The sequence below is a fragment of the Callospermophilus lateralis genome, chromosome 10 (assembly GCF_048772815.1).
Source record: "Callospermophilus lateralis isolate mCalLat2 chromosome 10, mCalLat2.hap1, whole genome shotgun sequence".
NCBI lineage: Eukaryota > Metazoa > Chordata > Mammalia > Rodentia > Sciuridae > Callospermophilus > Callospermophilus lateralis.
This window is the reverse complement of record NC_135314.1, coordinates 76,975,267-77,000,207: the sequence shown is the minus strand read 5'-3', so window position 1 is coordinate 77,000,207 and position 24,941 is coordinate 76,975,267. Positions and strand designations below refer to the sequence as shown.

The 24,941-nt window shown below is 36.3% G+C and overlaps 1 protein-coding gene across 3 annotated transcripts in view; it reads left to right on the top strand.

The window, feature by feature from the left end:
* Positions 1 to 24,941, top strand: part of Cmss1 (cms1 ribosomal small subunit homolog) — a 319,308-nt gene that overhangs the window by 276,226 nt on the left and 18,141 nt on the right. For 2 of the 3 annotated variants that reach the window (XM_076868985.2, XM_076868986.2), the window contains exon 2: positions 14,829 to 14,914. In XM_076868985.2, the coding sequence (XP_076725100.1) occupies positions 14,829 to 14,914 (86 nt within the window). Of the gene's footprint in view, positions 1 to 14,828; positions 14,915 to 14,938; positions 15,078 to 24,941 lie in introns of those variants that run through there. The other variant, XM_076868987.2, reaches the window with a different exon arrangement.

The window sequence follows — 24,941 nt, the reverse complement described above, 5'->3', positions numbered from 1 at the left end:
ATCTTTATCATAGCTCTTAGATTATTCTAATTCCTTATTTTTCTTTCATATGGACTCCCACTTTTATATTGTCTTTGTTCTAGGTTTTTGTGTGACTTTATAAACTGACTTAAATCCTTTCAAAAATAAGATGACCCACAGTTAACTAATAGCTATATATTGGGAAAAAAAATGAAAGTTGAGCAGAGAGGGAGGGAATTAGGAAAGAAAGCAAGCAGCAAACTATGCAAGTCTCAGCCATGTTAACTCCCCTAAGTCTTAGCTTCCTCATCTCAGATGTGCTGACTCCAGCTTTATCATGGGGCTCAAAATCATTTTTAGATAATGATTATAAGCATACTTTATCACTTTCAGAAACATGTGCCACTTTGTTGTGATTATTTAAAAGCCATTATCAATGAGGCAATTCTCCATTACTGGGCCTTTGGCCTAATCCTCCTTCCTCTCTTCCCTAGGAATTTTATTCTGAGATCAGGGCCCCACCTCTTCTGATAGCCTTCTTACAGTTTTCTTCCTCTGAGAACCAAAATCCTTAGACCATCACAAAGGCAATGGTCTTCCCTGAAGGATAACTGTAAAACCTCCTGCCCTAACAGAGTTTCATACCTTAGCTGGTCCAAAACCTAGGAAGTCTAGATTGCCAAGACCTAGAAAAAGAGCAGGACAGCAAATACTGATTACCTTAGTGTTTGGTGAGACATTTGCACCAAATTTGCCAGTGTGGGCCCCACTACTCCTACACATTCCCATTTAGACTTGGGGACCCCAAGGATATCTCATCTCCTACTTGGAAACTATAGGGACATCATTGCATTGCTGACCCAGTCTCCAAATTAGAACTTCCTGGTAGGTAGAGTGTTTGTGGTGCCTTTGCTTATTTACTGTTACCAGTGATCTTATTAGGAAAGGTTCTCAGGTGGATTGAGATGGAAAGGATGAAAAGACAACCTAAATGATCCATCCTTGTCTGAGGCTAGTTTTCTTCTTAAAGCCTCCCTTAGGTCTCATCAATGCCATGTTCAAGGCCACACTCCCCAGCATAGCAGATAGGAGGCAGCCCACTATGGAAGTCAGAGTGAGAGCCCAGGCTACCTGCAAGGGAAGGCTTGCCCCGCCTGCATGACACCAAGGAACCTGGGCCAGGCCATGCTCCTTGCCAAGCCTAAGTTCAAAAAAATGAAGGTGATATTGAGGATGAAACTAAAGTGCTGAGCACCGTGCCAGCCTTTCTTATACCCATGACTTTATATATGTCATTCAGGGATGTTCCTCCTTTTTTGAACTCTACTCTTTTTCAACATCCAGATGAAATTCACCTCTTTCTGGATGCCTTCCCAGATCCACAGTCAGTAGAATGTGGAGTTCTGACCTCCTTGTTCCTCTACTGCTACATACTCTACACATTGCAGTTCAATTATTTTCCTCATAAGATTTATTGTTGGAAAAAAAATGTATCATTAGATATTATTTTATTTCATTAAGAAACAAAAATTCAATTCATGTTTAAAAGAATTGTTGGCATATGGTAGAGCAGTTGTAAATTTTTTTTACAATTTTAGACAGCATTAGAAATTCTGTGCTGTGAAAGATAAGACAGCTAGATGCACATTTTTACTGAGATATTACATTTATCAAAGAACTCAGACCACAAGTGTACTGTCTAATCAATTTCAACCAAGACTTAGAACATCTCCATTATACCTGAAAGTTATAATGGAGAGCCCTTCCCAGTCCATCCCCATCTCTCACCCTCCTCCCCCAAATACATACCACCACTGACATGATTTCTGTCATGTTGTTAATGGGGCCCTACTCTAGAAGTTCTTATATAGAATGTACTTTTTTGTATCTGCTTCTTTCATGCAGAAATGCTTTTGTGATTCATCTATGTTGTGACATTTATCTGTAGTCCATTCCCTTTATTGTTCGATAACATTTCATTGTATGACAATATCCATGTTCATTCATCTATTTTCCTATTGATGAGCATCTCAAATATTGTATTTTTATTTTAATTTTTAAAGTATGATAGAGTAAAACCAATCTTATTCCTTTTGTACATATAGGTCTCTGAATTTTAACACGTTTAGATTTGTATGCACACCATCACCATGAGTTTGCAGACAAATCTGTCATCTTAGATAAGTCCTGGTGCTCCTGTTAGTGTCCTGTGCTCCTACTCCAAGCCCCTGACCACCTCATATCTGTTCTTCATCACTACTGTCTCACATTGCATTTTAATTGCTTATACACGTGTATGTCTCTCCCTCTATATTGTTAGTTTCTCAAAGTAAGGACCATATATTTTTATCTCGCCTTCTTGGGACACAGCACAATACCAGGTACATAACAGGTGACCATTAAATATTTGAAGGATGAATGAATTAATGTCCATGTGGCCATACAATGAATCCTTTTATAATCCATAGGAGAGAAAGGAAAATAGAAAATTGAATAAAACTGACATAACTTTGTTCTTTTTAGGAAAACTACTTCCTTTTTTAACAGCAATAATAATTTTATGATTTTTAAGAAATTCTAAAGAATACTATTTGATAATTAGCACTTGAAAAAATAAGTTGAGTCACATAAAATGTCCAGCTCAGCAAGTGTTTAATTATACTCAAAATATTACTGCTAGTTAAGTTTGAACATGAAAATGAAAAGGAAAAAAAATTAAACTTGCTTCTTTGTCTATTACCTATTTCTAAGTATATTCCAGCAGGCTAAAATTCTCTCCCAGGGCCTTTAATATATTTTCCAGGTATTCTTAGCACTGTAAGAATCCTCTATTCTGTGTATTTTTTATAGAAACTCAATACTCACATTGTCACTTTTGACTGAAGTTTCAGTTTCCATATTTTCTCTAAATCAGTGTCATCTTTATCTAAAATTCCTTTTACTAGAATCATTATTATTATTGCAAGTGATGCTTGGTTCTTATAGCTAGTGTCTTCCCTGGAGTATATTTAGTTCTTTTCAGCTCTAACGTTACTTTTCTTCCCCGCCCCCTCCAGTGTTTATTAGTGTTTCCTTTTCCATTAATACAATGCTGAAATGACTCTGAATATATCCTTCTTATCCTCTTAATTTCACCCTCCAGGACATTATCTCTTAAAACCCGAGCCCTTTGCCAGCTCCATGTCACATTTCTCTAAGCAAATAAATTTTCTCCATATGCTTAGCATATACCCTTGAGCCCTGTAGCCTATTTCCCCTTTTAAAACAGAAATAGGGAAACAGCTGTTTCTCAATTCCTATAAAGTGTGCCCTGTTTTATAGATCACCCTGGACACTCTATTTTGATGTCTGCAATATTACTTGGTCCTTCAATTGTGAATTTCCTGGACTTGAGTTTTCCTCTCATTTAGGAAAGAAGGATTAATTCTACAAGATGTTTCAGTGTACTATGCAAGACATGAGGTCCTCTCTGTAGCTTATTTTGGTAGCTACTGAAGGGCTCACATGGAATAATGTCCCCTTCCCTATAGCTAACACAACAAGCTTTAAGACTCATATTATGTGGTCATTTCATTCATTGTTTCAGCAGATGTTGATTGAATAGATTTACCAGAATTTCTACTACATGCAGGACATATAAGGTGAAAGGACACCCTGCCCTCAGGTAGCTGGCTCACAGCCCAGTAGGGAGGACAGATGTAATATGATAAGTATTCTAATCGATGAATACCTGAGCTGCAACAATTCCTCCAGGAATAGTTGGCAAACTCTGGCCTATGGGCAGGCTGCCTGCTTTTGTGTGTCAAATTTTGTTGTAGCACAGCTGTACCCACTCATTTACATTATATTGGTGGTTTCCATATAGCACAATGTGCAGTTTTGATAGAGAACACATGGCCCATGAGCTGAAAGTATTACTATCTGGTCTTTGAATAAAAAAAAAAAAAAAAAATGTCATGTGCTGGCTTAGAGAAAGGAACCAAGTAAGTGTTTGAAGATACCTTGGAGGATGTTAGGGAATAGTGAAAGAAAAGTATGTGAGGTGTGAGAATGAAATCACTACATTACTCCAAAAAACAAAGGAGAAAGTGGCAAAAAGTTGAGGGTCTATCAGTGTTGAGTGCCCCAGGGCAGTCAAGTAAAATGATGACTCTGATGGCCATTTCATGAGAATTTGTGTAACATGCTGTGTTAACAGTTTATTCATTATGACAGAACTCTGTAACAACCCGATAAGGTAGGCACGATTAATACTCCATTTTATAGATGAGAAAACTAAGATGCAAAAAGAGCCAGTAACTTTTCCAAGACCTCACATCTTGTAAGTGACAGAGGTATGGTTTCAATCTTGGCATCCTGACTCTGGAGACCTTATCATTTTAACCCCTGCAATATATTTATGTGACAATTAAGGGATTATTGGTGTCCTTTTCAGGAGTAAATCATATATATTTTATATATATATGATTTATATAATAAATAAATAAATAAAATATACCTTTTATATATGTATATAAAAGGTATATTTTCCTTGATCTGTCCATGGGTCTTCTCTGCTGGTACCATATCTCAACATTATTTCAAAAAAACCAACATTGAGCTTTCTTAGGGAGTAGGGAGGTAGCTTCATTTGAGAGAAAATGGTGCTTACCATGGGCCATGCACTGTTCTAAGTATTTTACACTAATTTACATGATCCTCTCAGCTACCTCATTTAATATATTAGAAAAAAAGGAAAAAAAAAACATGAGTCAACTTACCTAAAACTCAATAGCTATTGGGTGGCAGGGATGTTATATGAATCAGTGTGTTCTGGAGGGAGACAGCTTGGTGCCTGATTTAGCATGATCTTCTACCCAAGCATCCCTGCTCACCTTCTTCCATCCTTGGCTTTTGCCCAATTCTCTGAGATTTTAGCCTAAGTCTGGCTCTCCCTTCCTTACTACTCCCTACACCCCAGTGTGGTAGCCATTTATCAAAGTAGAAAAAAAGAGAGCTCAGTATGTTGGTTTTTTTGAATAAGATTGAAATATGGTACCAATAGAAAAGACTCATGGACAGATCAATGAAACCATACCCTAGAATATATATGATTGGTGTTTTAATTAAAGTGCCATCACAAGACAATAATGAAGAGAAGAATTATTCAACACAAAATTAAGACAATTGATTAAATATTTGAAAGGTAGAGCTTCAGTTGATACCATACAATAGATTCTTCTCTATGGATTTCAGTTAAATGGTAAAAATATATATATATATGTATTTAACTCACTAAAAAATAATTGATAAAAGTAGCTACTTTGGGATATTTTGAAGAATTTTCCTAAGAAAAATTACAATGGAAATATATGATAATTTGATCACATCACAATTGGATACGTCCATAAGATCAGAAATGATTTTTAAAATTAAAAAAATAAAATAACGTTAAGAATTGGCCTTAAAGAGAGGTGGGAGGGAAAGGGAGGGAGAAGGGGAATTGCATGGATGATGGAAGGAGACCCTCATCATTATATAGAATACATGTATGACGAAGTGAGGAAAAAGAAAAAAAAAAGAAGTGTGTCACTTCTTTTGGGTAGATTGGGTAGAGAAAAGTGATGGGAGGGGATGGGGGAAAAGGAAAGACAGCAGAATAAAATAGACATTATTATTGCTGTATGTATGTATGTGACGGCATGACCAATGTGATTCTGCAACCTATACATTTAGAAAAATGAGAAATTATACCCCATCTGATTCAAATGTATGATATGTCAAGATCATTGTACTGTCATGTTTATTTAATTAAAACAAATTTTTAAAAAAAGAATTGGCCTTAATATTAAAAGATCAAAGCAGATTAATAGGTAAAATATTAAAACCCTCATTTGACAAATGAACAAAAGTTAAGAATACTCTATTCGTGTATAATTCACATAACTAATAAAAAGTAAAATATTTAGTCTCAGTCATAATCAAATGAATGAAAATTAAAATGTTATATCAGTTTTACCCATTAACAACGTTAAAAAGATAATATCCAATGATTGCTGGGGGTGGGTATAAGACAGGTATTTTTATACCTGTCTTACAGTATAGATGACTTACAAGTTAACCCAAGACCTTATGAAAAATACAAGTTAAGACTCTATAAGTCTTAACTTATATTATTATAAGTCTTTTATGATGAAATTTTCCTTCTAGAAATCTTTCCTAAATAGAAATACATAAAATGTTATGTATAAAGATATCTATTATACCATATTTATAAAGGCTAATTTTTAGAAATAATCTAAGTAATGATAGAACAAATTAATATAGTACAGGCAAACAATGGTTTGTTAAAGCTAAATTACTTATTAATTATTTAATGACATGATATAATGATATAATATTAAAGTATAAAGTATTTGTATATGATGCAGTTCTGGGTGTGTAAAGTTCTGTGCATATGTATATACATGTACATATACTCATACTCAGAAAGAACAAAAGGTTGAAATAAATGCATCAAATTATAATAGTGGATATCTATAGCAGGAACATCTTTTTATAGAAGGACCAAATTTGTTTGGTTTTGCTTTTCTATAGTCTCATTGTTAGAATAGTACTGGCAAATTGAGTCCATAAACTGTTTCATCTTTGCCTACTCCACCCCACTGAGCCACATCCCCAGCCCTATTTTGTATTTTGTTTAGAAACAGAGACTCACTGAGTTACTAAGCACCTCACCATTTCTGAGGCTGCCTTTGAACTCCCAATCCTCCTGCCTCAGCCTCCGGAGGCACTGGGATTATAGGTGTGCGCCACTGCGCACAGCTAGTTATGGTTCTTGAAGATCGTTCCAAACCCAAATATGTTTGCCATATAAGTGATAATTAGTTGATAGACTAATATCTTTAAGCCCAATTTACCAATAGGAAACTTCAAGGATTAAGCAATAAAGTGCTTTGTTCTAAGGTACATGAAAAGGCATTCAGGAGAGGGCTTTTTCCATTGAAAAGCTATGTAACATAGCTGACCATTCTGAAGCAGGACACATGAACATCACACTCACCTTTAACAATCTACAAGATGTACATCAAGGACATACTGTAAGTAATCTAATAGGTTGCTGAAGTCTCTAGAGTGTAAGGGCAGTCCTAATGGAAACAGGGTGCTTTCCATTGTAACATGCATCTTCCTGGGGATTATACTTTATAATAAGAGTAGGTAGCAGAGCTAGCTACAACCTAAGTAGGCTTTTTTCTTATGCAATTTCTGTTGAGGGGAAATTATGAAACTTGCACACCCACGTAATGGGTTATGTACACCCATATTCTTTAATATGTTACCCTATCCCTCTGTACTTCAGTGTTCCACCACACTGTGGAAACTTTAACGTGTCCAGGGTATATAGCATTCTACAAGAAGTTGGCCTGAATCATAAGAGAATCATAAATCACAGCAGTATGACTTCATCAGTCTACAAATGAGAATACTATAGCACTGAGTAAGTGATTTGCCTAAGATCACAAAATTTGGAACTAAAATTTAGGTACTCTAGGTTGCCTCCCATCACTCTTCTATACTGACACTTATCAAAATAAACACACAGAGCACTGTTCTAGAAATTGTTAAAAGGTGTTCTGCAACGATCAGCATTTAGGAATCAAATAAGCCTAAGGAAGTTCTCATCTCCGTTCCCTCACTTGAGGATAGTAAGCATATTACTGTACTAAAGAATCCCTGCAGGAAGACAGGTACTAAAGCAGTTGGGATGTAGGGATAAGCATAAATCAAGACTAGCCCAGACAAACCAGGATATATTTTCTCCCCAGCTAAAATATAAAATGGGACAGGGGAGTTGGGGAAAGTTCCTGACAGATCCGATACAATTACTTTTGGGTTGTTTGGAAGAGATGTGCTTTCTATTGCCTATATTTAGTACCTTCTGCTTTAGTTAGATGAGAGTTGGTTTTGGTTTCCACTCTATAAAGCAGATAGTATTAGCAGTCTACATTTTGAAAGTCTAACATGAGAGTTAAATCCAGGCCCTCTTGGTTGTTTATGTAGTTATGTAGTTATGTTTCTGTAATTATGCTCATTTATGTGGCGTATTCAGAATAGTGTCTTACACAAAGTAAGGACTATATAAAAGCTATTTATTATTAGCTTCTAGTCCAGGAATGGAGAATTTATATAATAGTGCATCCAAACATAACAAATATGTTCATTCAATAAAGTAACAAATATATTAAGGCCAAAAATGCCCCTGCCAGCATCTGTGGCTCTATCACCTAACTACAAAATTGGCCAGAAAAGGTTGATTTGAAATTACTCATAGTTTGAAAACTGGCCCCAAATATGTAAATGTTCCAAAATTTAAAACTAGAGAGGGAGAAGGGTCAAGGTTTAACACTCAAGATTGAAGTTGTGTTCATGTCACCTAAACCAACTTATCTTTGCTTTTTCTTTAAGCTAAAAATAAAATAAGATCAAAGGGGAGAAGGAATACCTTATTGCAAGACCAGACAGCAAGCAGGTAGTGTTCCTATCTGCAAAGCTGTTCCCTGATGTCAACACAACCCATGCATCCTTTTTGTAACATGGTAGGGGAGATCCCAAGGCACCAAGTTTTGACATAAGAGATCCTTCCCACTGTCACTATTGCCAGGCCTAAGTCCCAGCATTCAAATCAAGGGTCAGGTTCATGGCCCTTCCTGAGGAGACTTCCCTGTGTGCATTTTAAGTAAATGTGATAAACATTGAGTAGTCAGACTTCTACAAAATAACCTTTAAGATTTAGTTCTGCTGACTTGAAGGTAGCAAGAGAAATTTTGTAGTATTCAACCTCCTGACAAAAAGAAGGGAAAACACTGTTCTTCAGTCAAGTGCTGTTGAGGTGGTCTTGTTGATCTTAGCACTTTACCTTTATCAGAGTGTCAGGAGTCATAAAGTGACCACAGGTCATGTTTTGCCATCCTGTTCCAAATTTTTTTACTTTAAAGTTGCCTCTGGGAACTGGCACCATATTTTGTAAGCAAAACTCAAGATGTGTTGCTAGGGACATCCTCAGCTATGAAAACAGGAGTGTTATTGGAATGTAGATTAGATTGTACCCATTGCTATTAGAAATGGCAAAATTAAAGGATCACCCCACTCCTCATTACAGTTCAGAGTGATTCTAAAACTTCTGATAAAACCAACACACAGAGACTTAACCAGAAGCATTTGAATTTTTAAAAATTTTGGAGACAGGGAGAAGAGATCCTAAGGATTTTGAAAGATAGAAGAGGTTAAATCATGCCCGATTTCTTGCTATATGTAAGAGAGTGAAAAGGCAAATGAGGAAAACTTGATAGCCAGGAAAACAAAACAAAACTGGAGAGCACAAGTTCAACTAACATACAGCCTGATAAACCACCACAAGCCTAAGAAAGACTGAGTGTTCCAGTATCCTGGCACCTAGACCTAGACCTGCATAGCCAGCAAAGACCCAGAGACTGAAGGGCCTGCCTGCTTGAGCTTCTCTGAGAAGCCCCTCACAGCAACTAGATGCCCCGTATTGGGCACAACAAACTTGGAGTTGAATATGCTTTCCTTTCTGCCATCTCCTTCCTTGAATCCTTCATTTTCACAGGCCCTGATCACCTTTTCTCTTCATTTTCCTTTCTCATTGAAAGTTGCAACTGCTTGCTGCATTTTAGCCCTCAGATAATCTTGTTTCTGCATTTGGAGTCTTCACAGAGGTGAAACTTGAGCTGAATTTTAGAGGTTAGAGGTAAGATTCTGATAAAAACAGAGACAACAAGAATAGAGAGCGGGTGTTCTGAAAATTAGAGTGAGAAATACACTTACAGTCATTGTGATTCTTTTCGGGGGGGGCCGAATGGATTATAAAAACCTTCTGTTTTAGTCAAGGTATAACTAGTAATTATTTTGCAAAGTGAACAGAACAATGAAGAAACAGCTTCCTTCCTCCACTGCACAACCTGTTAGTAAAGGTCGAGTTCAATCATGAGCCACTTCTTCCATGGCCAGGCTTCTCACTGCATGTCCTCCCCTATGCTCTGTGTTACTAGCATGGCCTTGTGGCCTTCACAGAGTTCAGTCTCAGGGCCCTGTTCTTTCGATGTGGGAATTGTGTTCTTTCTCAGTAATGCTGGTGGGAGTCTCTTAATGAGCTGGGAACAGGGTTCTTGAAGAGTAGTTCCCAGTCCTGGTTCTCCTAGCCAAATAAAACATTCTGGCTCCTAGGGATGAGTAATTTTAGCAAAACACTTTAGACTGTTTAAGTACAGCTGTGTATCCAGCATTACTTTTTCAGATTGTATAGCATTGCTTTCCCAGAAAACAAATGACCACTTCTAAAAATAGAGAAGAACGACCCCCTCAAAGTGAAATTGAACTAAATTAAACTAGATGAAATTTTTTAAAACAATCAGAACAAAATGATAAAAGGAACAATTCAGCAGGAAGCCTTCACCATTTGAACTTGCATGTGCCAGATATAATAATGAAATATGTAGAATTACTAGAAAACATGGACAAATTCAAAATGAGAAGATGTTAATACATACCTTTTAACTGATAAAGCACAAAAAAATCATAAACAGAACAGATTTCAAAAAACATAACAAGTTTGTCTATGATCATAATTTGGAATCTCAGGGTTTTCAAAAACCCTGAGACATTTTTAAAAATTCATTATGTCCTATGGCACAGGGGCCAAATCAAACCAGGATGAGTTTCTATAAATTAAATGTATCAGTACAAAGCCATTACCATCTACATCCATTGCCCAAGGCTGCCTCACAGCACAACAGCAGAGTTCAACCATAACAACAGTGGCCTTATTGCTCTGCAAACCCAACATCTACATATTATATGGTCCTTTACCCAAAAAGTTTGCCAAATTCCTGTGCTGGACAATGAAGCAAGTCTTGACAAGTGATAAAGAATCCATATGTAGGGCGAATCCATATGCAGGACCTGGGTTTGTAACTCAGTGGTAGAGCACCTGCCTGGCACATGTAAGGCACTGGGTTCGATCCTCAGCACCGCATTGTGTCCATCTACAATTTAAAAAAAAAAAAAATTTAAAGAATATATAGGCCACTTTTCTTTTCATTGTTTTCTAACCACAATGCAACAAAAGGATGACTTTTTAAAATATGTTTAGAAATCTAAAAATATACTTCTTGGGAGATAAACAGGCAATTATACAAATGTGAAGATAATCCAGTTTTCCCAGAAAATTTATTTTTATTGATTTTTTAAAAAATAAATGACAGTAGAATGCATTACAATTCTTAAGAAAAGTTGTAAGGGAAAACATTATGAACTAAATATTTGTATTCCCCTAATAATCAGTGTGATGGTATTTGGAGATAAGGCTTTGGGGAGGTAATGAGATTAGATGAGGTCATAAGGATGTGGCCCCCAGGATAAAATATGTACGTTTATGAGGACACACCAGAGAGCTGGTTCACTCTGTCTACCATGTGAAGACACAGTGAGAAGGCAGCTGTCAGCAAGCCAGGAAGAAAGTCTTCACCAGAACCTGACTATGTTGGTACCCCCCATCTCAACTTCCAGCCTCCAGAACCATAAGAAAATAATTATCTCTCATTTAAACCAGTCTGTAGTATTTTACTGGGCAGCTCAAGCCGAAAACTTCAGAAACTTTAACGCATTTACAATTCAATGATAATAAAAATGCTATTTAGCTTAAATTATATCAAGAAGGAGTGTATAGTTTTGATGCTTGTATCAGAAACACTAGTGGACTAAATAATTGCCCAACCACAAAATATTACAAAATCAATAAAGAAAACATACAGAAAATAAGTTCTACTCTTATAAATGAAATCATAGATATATATATAAAATATCAATAAATGAAGAACCTGGTTTTGAAAAAGAAAGCTCTCTAGCAAGAAGAAAGAAGATGCAGGACTGAGGCTGTGGCTCAGCGTTACTGCACTTGCCTGGCATGTGTGAGGCACTGGGTTCGATTCTCAGCACTGCATATAAATAAATAAAATAAAGATCTATCAACAACTAAAAATGTACTTTTTAAAAATTTTTTAAAAGAAAAAAGATTCAAATAAAATGAAGGGAAAAGGAGAAATAGGTACATATAATGATGAACTCTTCCCAGTAAATTTGAAAATTTATGTAAGATAGCCAATTAACAAAAAAATAATGCTGACCAAAGCTGAATTAAGAATAGATAGAAAAATATGAATAATCATATAACCATTCGACGTTGAAGCATTAATTTAAAACATACACACAAAGAATACTAATACACTTTGCTGGTTATACTGACAGATTTCACCAAATAACAAGTAACATATAATTTCAACTGTATATAACTATTTCAGAGAATTTTAAAAAGAAGAAATTTCCCAGATCTTTTATGAAAGATATTCTATAACCTCAAAACCTAAAGCAGACAGGGAAATACTAAAAAAGAAAATTATGTCATTCTGACTTTTAAACATTGATGGAAAAAAATCTGTTAATCATAACACAACCAGTTGGGGTTTATCCTGGAAATAACAAGGATGGTTTACCATTGTCAACCTATTCTTGCATCATCATGTTAACAGATTATAAGGGGAAAAAATATGATCATCTCAATGAATGCAAACAAAAAGCATGGCATTATATTCTACTCTTATTCATTATTTAAAAATAAAAGCAACCAAGAGACCTCTTGGCAGAAGAATACAGGAACCTAATGAAACTGTAAGCAGCATGTTTTGATGGAAGAGTAGTAGTATTGGATTAATATCATGAACTCTCAGAATATCTGGGGTTCAAATACCAGCTCTGCCAATACATGTGCGATGTTGAACAAGTGTTATAAATTAGCTTCTATCATGTTTTCTGAGGAATAATTTACATATATTAAGATTTACAGTACAGTTTTTGGTTATGATCAATGCATACAATAGTGGAGCCACCACCACAATCAAGATATAGAACATTTCCATTGCAACCAAGAAGTCCCCACCTCTAATCTCCTGTAACTACAGACCTGTTTTTTGTCACTATAGTTATGCCTCTCCCAGAATGTTAAATAAATGGAATCATACATTATATAGCTCATTGAGTCTGACTTCTTTTACTGAGCACCATGCTTTGAAAATTTATCCATGTGGTTGTGTGTTTCCATAGCTTCTTTTATTCTGTTCTCAAATATGAGTTCAGCGAGGTTGTTAGCCAAGGAAAAATCTAAGTTTTTATGAGGCCTAAACCTTACACAATTTGGGGGGCCCTCTCTAAGAAAAAGAATGCAGAATTACAGATACAGAAATAGGTATAAAAGGTGTTATTTTAAATATGAAAGAACAACAGTACTGCTAAAACAGGAATTTTGAGAATTTTTTACTCATCCCCATCAGGGATGAGGGGGTTGCTCAGGGAAGGGTCAACCTTTTTGTTCAACTGATTTAATGATGCCTACCCATATTATGGAGGGTAATCTTTTTTTAGTCAATCCGCTTTAATGTTAATGTCTCCAAAAATAGCCTCAGAAATATCCAAAATAACTTTTGACAAGTATCTAAACACCCTGTGACCCATTCAATTGGACACAAAATGTCTAGCATCATAGTATACAACTATTTATAAGCTCTGACCAACTAAACATACTAATTTTGACCTAAATATGAATTCTGACCAAGTTGATCACAAATTTACACGTTGGACTCACTTTGAGATATATGAAGATACCAAAGAGAATGAATGAAGCCTTTTAAAGACCAAAATTTGCCAGGCACAGTGACTGGCACATGCCTGTAATCCCAGTGGCTCCAGAGGCTGAGGCAGGAGAATCATGAGTTAGAGGCCAGCCTCAGCAATTCAGTGAGGCCCTAAGCAACTTAGGGAGAACCTGTTTCTAAATAAAATATTTAAAAGGGCAGAGGATGTGGCGTAGTGGTTAAGCGCCTCTGGGTTCTATCCCTGGGACCCAAAAAAACAAAAAGACCAAAAATTTTTCTAAAGGGAGAAACCACTAGAACCTTAAAGGCAGTAATGGCATCATAAGAAGTAAGAACCTTCTGGTTACCATGTTTTTTCAGGAGAGCTTTATAGGAAAACTTTTATTTTTCCTGATTCTTATCATAAGAATGTCTTTTTCCATTATGGAAAGATAAGTGAATTCAAAATTGGAATTTATCATGAGCTATAATCCTTTGTCATAGTCTCTTAACATTTTCCTGGCAACCAACACCTAGGTATCAAGGACTGTCTGATGCTCAGTGGAGCAGTCGCTTGCAGTGTCTGACTTTAGACTCAACTATGCTCCAAGGTGTGTGACCTGGAACAAAACACTTCTATTACAGTTTATATATGAAGTGTCCCCCAAAAGCTTATGTGTAAAACAATGCAAAATGTTTTCCTCCTCTACATGTTCTTGTCAGGTCTTTTGGTCATTGCAATGGAAAAACTAAAACAACTTCTTTAAACAGCAGTTTTCTTATCTGAAAGGGTGGGGTCATGTCTATAAAATCAATAGTTACAAGAATTAGATAATTAGATATTTAAGATTCTATTTATGAAGCCCATTGTTAAACATATAACAATGCTTAATAAGGGTGGTTCTGTACTATCATCATAAGATGGCTTTTTTTCATTGTAATCTCTTAGTAAACATTTTTCAAAGGCTGCAAAAAGTTCCCTTGTATGAGTATTCCATGAATAAACATTCTTTAATGTTAGGCATCTAGGTAGGTAATCTTCGTTTTTTTAGTTTATAAATAAGACTGACATCTTAGTGCTTAAATCGCTGCCTTCATTTTAGGTCATTTCCTTACCTAGAAAGGAGGTACCAGGGTATGAAAGAGAGAGACACTTTTCTAATTTTCAAACTTTGTATTTCCTAGATGCATCAGATGGTGAAGAAGGAGATACAGAAATGACACAGCAGGAGACAGCTCCAGTTCCTGCCCCCTCAAAGAAAGCCAAACAGGTGATGGTCACTGGGACACCTGCCACTGTTGGATTCTGAGATCACCTCTTCCACCCTTCTACAGCACTTCCTGTGCCCTACTATCAGTTGTGGTGGGATTTGAGGGAAGCTTCACCTTCTCTGCCTTCAAAAAGGCTATGTTTCCATAATTATGAACTGCAAGGTGTGCATCCCCTTGATTTGTGTTCGTTTAACTATATGAATGCATTTCACAATAACAGTATCTTAGATTTTTATATCACTTTCAAACTGAAGATTCAATCTTATTCTTTTGAGGGCAGTTTCAAGGAGGAGTCAAATAGCATTAAGATATGAAACATCACCCGACACGCAATGCATGATTATGGTAGCAGCCATACTGCCTGCAAGTTCCTGGGGTTTTATTTCTACTCAGCATCAGGGTCTGTCATATGTATTCTTATCAGGAAATTTGCTGCCTCATGTTATTCCAAGTGGACATTTGGATCAGCTTTACTTGCTAGATCTAATTTTTATTGCCTTTTAAATCTCTTGACTCATCTTTGAAATGCCACTCACATCCATGTAACTTTTTCTAATTTTGTATCTCTCAAACTTAACAGATAAATTCACATGTGAATTTTAAAGAACTGTTTGCTGTCCATCCAAAGTTACTATTTTCTTAATAGTAATGATTCTTTGTCTTATTCTTACTGTTGATGTCCTAAATTTGTTCCACAAAAGGGTAACTCCACTCAGAGTTTGTGACTGGGCTGAGGATAACTGTGCAACACAATTTTGCACAGTGGTTTTTTGTTTGTTTGTTTGTTATAATTGACAGGGATGTAATCCCAATTTTAAATATTTTTTTATTTGCAGATGGACACAATTCCTTTATTTTATTCATTTATTTTTATGTGGTGCTGAGGATCAAACCCAGTGCCTCACACGTACTAGGCAAGTACTCTGCCACTGAGCCACAACGCTAGCCACTTACGTGATCATGGGCAAGTTAAATTCTCTACCTCAGTCTCCATTTTGGTAAAATGATAATAATGATTACATCTTCCTGCATGGGGATTAAATGAATTAGTACATGTTAAATACTTCAAACTGTGGTTGTCAAAGAATAATCACTAAAGTATTCACTATTATAATGAAATACACTTCATCTTTTTTATTTTGTTATTTTTCTTTGTTGGAAAGGGAGTATAAAAAGATGTCTATATTTAATATGTAATCATCTGGGTTTTCTCTCCAGCCATTGAATGTTTTATTCATAGTCCCTAAACCAGCTTTAGTTTTAATCATTCTTTCAAAGACCTATAAGTTAAATCCTTACCTTTTCAAGGCACTTCCTCAAGGTAGAGTTAATTTTGTCTTAATTAATCCCACCAAGCACACCACAACCATGTTTTCTTTGATCTTTGATCTAGTTGGTATCCATCTGCAGAACTTTTTTCCAAATACTCTTTGTACCCTATTGGCTTTCTTTTTCCTTACTTTCTCCCCTTGATTTTCGCCTTGCTTCTTCCTTACTTCTTTTGGTCTATTGGCAAAAGAATAACTTTAAATTAATAAACTCATACAAGCCTGAATCATTATTGGCTTTTTACTGATTATACCATCTGCATTGCTAAATTCCTATCTGTTTTATAGCTTCTTTATCTATCAAGTGAGATAAGTGGAAGGTAGCTATAGGAATGAGAAGAAAAATGAGAAAAGAGAAAGTTAAATATATTTCTCAGTTCTAGGAGCATTTGCCCATCGTAGGCTACTCAGATTTTGACAGTGTTAAAGACCTTTTATTGAGCAATTACTATAGTCACTCTACAAGGCACACTGTGACTCACTCAAATCATCTTCACAGTGACACTATTTGGTCAGTGGTGCTCCATTGTACAAAGAACAAGCTCTGGGAATTGTGTCCTCTCTCAGCTAGCAGGGAGCAGATTCTGAGGATTCTGCTGCTTCCACTGCCCTTTTTCCCTATTCTTTCTCTGTTAGCTTGGAAAATTGGATTTGCCATGTGCTTTGTTGGTCCCATACCTTTGTAAATATTCTGCTGAGCAAAAAAAAAAAGGAAATGCAAAAGCTTAAAGTTTTACTACCTCTTTTAATCACCTTCTTCTTCCTTCTATTTCTTTCTCTACCAAATCCTTTCAAGACTCCAAGTCAGCCATACAAAATCCTCTAACCCCTTTTTGCAACCCTCCTCATTTCCCTAGCCAGAGAATTCTTCTTTCTCTTAATTTACATGGGAATCTGTGTTCCTCTGCTTCATATGAGTGATGTCCATCTGGATCCCCCCCACCAGCCTGGTACACCCCAAGGACAGACTTTATCTGTGCATCCACAGAATTTTGTCCCAAATTGGCACTCATTATTTGTGAAATGACAAAATGATTATAATGAAGGATGACTATACCAGTACCCCAGTTTTCTCACCACTCATACCATCTCCACTCTGTGCCCCAGCTGGTAAACCATCAGCTTTCTGACATTGCTGTTTACAGAGGTCTCTTGGAGCCTTGTAACTCAGTATCCATTCTTTAGCCCCATTCTTGACCTTCTCTACATAGGTCCCTCCTTGAAAGGCTCCCCCACCTTGACCTTTAGGGCAGGGGTCCTAACTCCAGCTTTGAGTTCTTGACTCCATCCCTGAGTACCCACATATTCCTTCTGGCTCCTCTGTGAGCTCCCCTGTGTTCTCATCCCACCACAAGACCAAGTTTCTTATCAGGCACACCATCCTTTCTGGAGCCTTTCTCTAGTTGTTCATGCACATAGAGCTTGAGTCTCCAGCTGGTTCATAAGTGCACTGGGGCCAGGATTTCTTTTGTGTCCAGTATAGTATCTAACACAGTGTTAGGAATTTATTTGGCTGACATGACCAGCTATATGTTTCCTATAATAGAAAAAAAAAAGAAATTATTTTATACTATGTTTAAATTTTTAACTTTCTTCAGATTTTAGGTTGCTATTCTTTTTTTTTTTTTTAAGTTTTTCTTCTTACGTATACAAGAATCACCTGACATTGTACTGTCAACTATAATATACATTCAGGCTTTAATAGCACAAGATGGAGCATCTTTTTAGATAAATGGTGCTCCCTTCTTTGCCCTAACTGGGCCTCACATGTGTAACTGAGTCTACGCCCATAATCTGTCCAGTATTTCAAGCAGCAGATTTGTAACTGTATAAAAGTTTTAAAATCCATACAACTACATCATCTCTAGCAACCATTTCACATCTCAATAAGTATCCTTGGCCTGCTTAATAACGTGAATATAAAGATTTGCCAGCAGTTCTTTTTTTTCCCCAGGTATTGCTTCCAAAATAAATGATGAATTCCCTACTCCCAGAGATTGCATCACCCTCTTCCTTCTCAACATCAGTCATTTCAGAGCCAGCCCTAGTGACTTTGTAATTATGTTTCCCAGAATATAAACCTTTGCAAGGGATTTTTTGACTTTTCACTGATGCCTGCCTGATGTCAGAAGCCTTTCAGTGGTTCCATGACCCATCCCGTCCCCCTCAAAAACCACAGTGGACTTTTTTTTCTTCAACTAGCTTTTTGTTGATCGAATAAGATCATAGAGAAATCTTTACCAAGAAAGCTTATCCCTTCTGCTCCTTATCTTTCTCTACTGTATATTTTCAATTCGCTTCAGCATTGCTCATTTCATATTTGTTTCACTCTTTATTTCCAAAATCATTCTTGATTCATAACAGAACATGGGACTATGACCTATCCACTCTCTGATTCACCTTTTTCCTTTCCATGACAGCATCTCAGTTCTATTTTTTGCATTGATCTCTTCTTGCATAACAAATGGTCCAAAAGTCAGCAGCTTAAAACAGAAAAAATGTATTATCTCAAAGTTTCTGTTATGTCACAGTCATGGTTTAGCTTATTGCTTCTGGCTTTACATCTTTTATGAAGTGCCAGTCAAATTGTGGGCCGAATGCAAGGATCAACTGGGAGTCCACCCTGAAGCTTACTCATGTGGTTGTTGGCTTGCCTCAGTCCCTCAGGGAGCCTCTCCACATGGTTGTCTCACAACATTGCAGCTGGCTTCCCACAGGTCAACTGATCCTAGAGGGAATAAGCAAGAGTAGTTAAGACAGAAACCACAGTCTTTTTATAACCTAATCTCACAGTTGACATCTCATCACTTCTGACATATTCTGTTAGGAGCAAATCAGTGAATTTAATCCACTGTATTCAAGAGGAGCGAATGCAAAGGGGCATGAACACAGGAAAAGATGGATAGTTGGGAATTGTCATGGATTCTAGCTTCCACAGTCTTCCCTCGGACCTCTAATGATTTATATTCCTCCAATATACAGAGTATATTCACTCCCTCTATGGCTTCTAAAAGTCTTATCCCATTACTATATTTTATAGTCTCATCCTTAAAGTCAGGTCCAGGTGCAGGTTCCCTAAGCTTAGATTTTTTAGTATGTTTCTTCTCAATCTATGAAACTAAAGAGAAAAATTCTTTCCCCATTCGCACAACACACAGAGGTGGGGCAGACATAGGATACCCTTGACTGATAGATAACTCTCTTTCAAAAGGGAGAATTAGGAGTTACAAGGAGTCATTGGTCCAGCAGGGCAAATGTTAGGAGTTTCTTCATTAAGTCTTAAGGCCAAGGGTAATTTTCGTGTCTCTTGGTTCCGTCCTTTGAGTACTTTGTTCTGCCCTTAGTCTCATTATTTAAAAGTGAAAAATAGCATATATTTGCAACTGAGCACCTCCTTCAGCCTGCCTTTTGACATAATTCTGAGGATCCAAATGGCTCTCTTTATTTTATTTTCTGACTCTCTCAGGCCAAACTAGTGGTATTCCTGCATACATAACTCCTTTAAAATCTGTTTGAGTCACCTCTCAGTCTTCTTGGATCTTATTCCATTAAGCAGAAGTCAAGTCCACAAATCCTTGCTAGATAAACCCTTCTCTGCCTTCAGCCCCTGCTGAGACAACTGAGAAATAAAACCCCTTAAGCTTCCTAAAGACATATTATTTGAGAAAATCTGAGGCATACACATAATATTTTTTAAAAAGTTCTTATGTGGCTGAATAGTATAGTAGCCCCCCCCCAACTTAGCCAAGTTTTGATTTTTATAATATAAAAATATTAAATGATGGGCTGGGGTTGTGGTTCAGCAGACTCCTAACACGTGCAAGGCCCTGGGTTTGATACTCAGCACCACATAAAAATAAATAAATAAAATAAAGATGATATTGTGTCCAACTAAAAAATAAATGTTTTTAAAAATTAAATGAAAAATACCAGAAATAAACCATTCATAAGTTTTAAATTGTGTACCATTCTGACTACAATGATGAAATGTTAGTATCTCATGCTGTATCATTGTCCACTCCAGATGTGAATTGTCCCTTTGTTTGGCAAACCCATTGTGGGCAAGTGCATACTACCTTCCCCTTAGTCACTTAGTAGCTGCTTTGGTTATCAGATAGACTGTCAGGTGGTATCATACTGCTTGTATTCAAGTAAGCCTTAGGAAATAGCCTAACACTACATCACAAGACCTCCGTCACTCACCTCACTTCGTTCCATCATAGTCATTGTATTAACGTAAATACCATATAGTAAGATAAGAACCAGGTGCAGTGGCACATACCTGTAATCCCAGCAGCTTGGGAGGCTGAGGCAGGAGGATCACAAGTACAAAGCCAGCCTCAGTAACTTAACCAGGCACTTAGCCACCAGCAAAACTGTGTCTCTAAATAAAATATTAAAAAGAGCTGTAGATGTGGCTCAGTGGTTAAACACCCCAGGTTCAATCCACACCACCAAAAAAAAAATAGAGAGAGAGAGAAAAAGATACTTTCGCATAAATTTTATTACAATATATTGCTTCATTCTATTTTATTAGTTGTTATAAGTAATCCCTTACTATGCCTAATTTGTAAATTAAACTTTTTCATAGGTATATAGAAGAAAGAAACAAAGCGTTTTTAGGGGTTTGTACTGTCTGTACAAAACTGTAGTTTTAAGCATCTACCAGGGGTCTTGAAACGTCCTCCATGGGTGAAAGAGAACTACTGCACTTGAGACACCACCATTGCTCTTTCTGAGGTCTTAACAAATGTTTTTGCAGTTACACCCTTGATCTCATTTCTAACAGACACTCAATTTAACTCCCTTCTTTTGCATTTTACTATAAGTTTCAAGAAATAATCAAGTGACTCCTTCAACACTATGTGGAAACCTCCTTAGCTATCTTACCCATCTTCTTTTTTTACCCATCCACCTCCTATTCCTTCTCCATCTGCTGCCTGACTTAGTCAACACAATATCCAACACATATTAATTAAAGCAGTTGTCACTGTTACATTATTATTACATCATGGAAATGTTGTTTAATGCTGATTTTAAAAAAGAAGCTATAATCATCTCTCTTATGCAATTATTTATTTTCATGGCACTCATTTCTCATTTCTTTATTTGCCTGACTTGGTGTTTTCCTATTGTTAATTGACTCCTTATGTTCCACCATCTCTTCCACATGCCTATGAATAATATTTTCCATAACCCAAATAGATCAGTCATTTTTTCCACTCTAAATTGGCTATTATCTAGGTCCATCAAGCAATTGAGACCAGTTAATTATTTTCTAGGATGCCATTTCAATACTCTCTGGGGTTGGACACCCTTTTTGGTAAATCCCATCTTTTTTGTTTTGGTTTAGCCTTTTTTTCCCCCCTGGAATATAGCCTTTAATATCTGTGAGTGGGAAGTAAAATTTCTGAGACCTTATTTTTCTGAAAATGTCTCTATCTTACTCTTATGCTTGATTAATAGTTTGGTTGGGTATAAAAGCTTTTAATTTACAAATAATCTTTACCACAATTTTGAAGGCATCATTCCATTGAGCTCTAGCATCAATTCATACAGTTGAAAGGTCTTAACATCATTATTTTTCCTGATCCTTTGTATTTTGTATATTATTTTTGTTTTGGGAAATTTTTTGAATCTATTTTCATCTATGATTTTCTTAAATTCTACATTGATGCTCTTCATGTGAAATACTTTCTTATTCATTTACTGCATATTTAATGGGATTTGAATAGATTTCAATAGAATTTCTAGATAATTTCTTTCAGTTCTGGAAAATTTTTCTTGTATTATTTCTTGATCACTTCTTCCTTATTTCATATAATTTATTTTTCAGTAATACCTTTTATTGGAATGTTAAATCTTTTGAGTGAATTCTCTAATTTTCTCATCATATTTTTCTTCCCATTTTTATCTTTTTCTAGGAGATTACCTTTTATCTAAAAGCCTTCCTCTTACATTTTTTATTCCAACTTTCTAAATAAGTTTTAGTGTTTACATGTTCTCTGATTTTTTATGGCATCTTGTTCTTATTTCATGGTTGCAAAATATTCTGTCTCTGGGAATAGCAATTGTAACTGTTTTGAAGTGTCCCATTGTACCATTCATCTTTCCTCCAGGTTGTTTTGTCCTTTGGTTGTTTGCTCTCATATTGGAAACTTTCCATAGATGACTAATGAACTTTAGTGGTCTATTCATATTGCACAGAGAGTCACTAAATACTTGGTGAGAAGTTTTTGAACATGACTAGGGTTTGTAGATTATTGTATTCCATGATAGTGTGATAGAATGAAAAGCTGCATTTTTACTGTAGGAGCCCAAATGTGATTTTCTTGTATCATTTTTCTGAGGCTATTCCATTTTTCCAGAAAAGAATTAAGTAGTCTTCTGCCTGAAATACATAAACATGGAACAGATTCAGGAAATGGAGGTAAACCTCAACTTCTGTCCTCTTTTCCCTTGCCAAACTTCTTGGACCCCTTTATCTCTCCAGAGAATAAAACTCCAGTGTACTTCCAGGAAGGACTAGGTGAAAGGCAGTAGTAATGGGATGGTTGCTTGGCTGCCAGAGTAGGAGGTACAGCCTAGTAGGAGATTGGGGGATGGAGGTTGCAAAATATTCTCAATATCCACTTTCAACAAGTCCCTTTCTTTTCCAATCTTCACTCTCAATAGTTCCTGGCATCCAAAGTACTGGATTTTTTCACAATTATCTTCTACCTCTTGAGAAGTCCCGGTGCAAACTTTCTCTCTCTACTAAGTACCTCCACCAACTCTAACCACTTTCCATTTTCCAAAATGTTTAAATCTCTCCACTACTGCTGTCCTTTCTCCTGGTTTCTTGGTTCTTATAAATTTATGCCTTTTTAGTGCCCTTTATTTATTTATTGTTCAGTGGCATTTGGAGGTGGCTTCTTCATGTTAAACCAAGACAGTCATTCTTAAAGGATATGCCTTTTTACACATATTTTTTCCAACTGATTTTATTTATCGTATGTATAATGTATCACATACATACATGCCATTTTATTTTTTTAATTTTTTTTAGTTGCACTTGGACACAATATTTTATTTTATTTATTTTTATGTGGTGCTGAGGATCAAACCCAGTGCCTTACACATGCTAGGTGAGTGCTCTACTGCTTAGCCATAACCCCTGCTCCCATTTTTTATATTTTTAGGAATTGAGAATATGCCCCAATTGTTTCACTTAGAGGCTGCTGTTGTTGTTGTTTGTTTGTTTTTATTTTGTGTACTAGGGATTAAACTCAGGGGCACTCAACTATGAAGCCACATCCCTAGCCTTATTTTGTATTTTATTTAGAGACACGGTCCCACTGAGTTGCTTAGTGCCTCACAATTGCTGAGGCTGGCTTTAAACTTGGGATCTTCCTGCCTCAGCCTCCTGAGCCGCTGGGATTACACAGGCATGTGCCACCATGCCTGGCAAGGCCATGTTTTTTGTACACTTTGAGGGACATATGATTCTTCAAACTACATATTGACATTGCCATAAAAAAAATGACATTATGTGTCAACTGTCAAAGTCACATCCTATAGGAATTGATTTTATGAAATTGTTAGTGGTTTGGCCTGAGTCTGCCACATCTTCTTCTCCAGTCTCTCATAAAGTAAACATCATTAAATGAATCCATATCTTTACAGCTGAACTGATTTTTCAAGTGAATTTATGTCATGTTTGAATTAATCATCTTTCTAGCATAATTTCAATGTGCTCATTGAACATATTCCTAGAGAATATCTCCATATACTAAATAAGAAAACTTAACAGGTTTTTAAATCTGCTTCCCAAAAGCCTTGACACTGGTGAAGAAATATTATATATGCCTTAAGAGATTTGCTAATCATATCCAGGCCTCTGCTGGAGGAGCATGAACTAAACATTAGCCTGGTCTGTAACTAGACTCTTCTGAACATCTGGCAGCTTCTGTGACATATTGGTGGCCTTGACCCAGTTTCTTGCTAGCATGTACCAACATCAAATTGACATGAATCCACATCCATCCACAATACAGCTTAACTTTCTACATTAAAAAAGCTATGATATCTTTCTTTTCTTTTGCTATGATGCAATTGCTCTTTGCAGGTTTCTCCTTTTAAGTGAGAAGCAGCTAAAATTTCAAGATTCCCATGTTATTTTTTTTAATTTTTTTTTAGTTGTAGATGGACACAATACCCTCATTTATTTTTACTTCACACATTCAAGGCACGTGCTCCACCACTGAGCCACAACCCTAGCCCCTCCCATGTTATTTTAATCCTGAACCTTTTAAATCTGCTTCTTTACCAACTGAAACAGTCTAGAAACTTCTGGTCCTTGGCCTAATGTCTTGAAGAAATTATATAGTATTATATCTCTCTGTCTGATTTGAGGCCATAGGCTTTCCTAATCTGCAGGCTGTCTGCGAACATATAATAGAAAGATTCATCTGTGATCATTTTAAACAGAGCCAGTGGAGACAAGATTGCTTTAGTTAGTAGTTTGCCAGCTTAAATAGAATACACTCTAGTTGGAATGGAAACTGAGTTTTCAAGGGAAAACTCAGAATGTTTTATTTACATTTTATACCTTACTTGGCAACCTGTTGGAAAATGTTGCATTGAAGATCCAGCATAGGAAACATTTTATATTCTTGCTTATGATCAATAAATATGGAATCTGAGTTATTCTATTTTA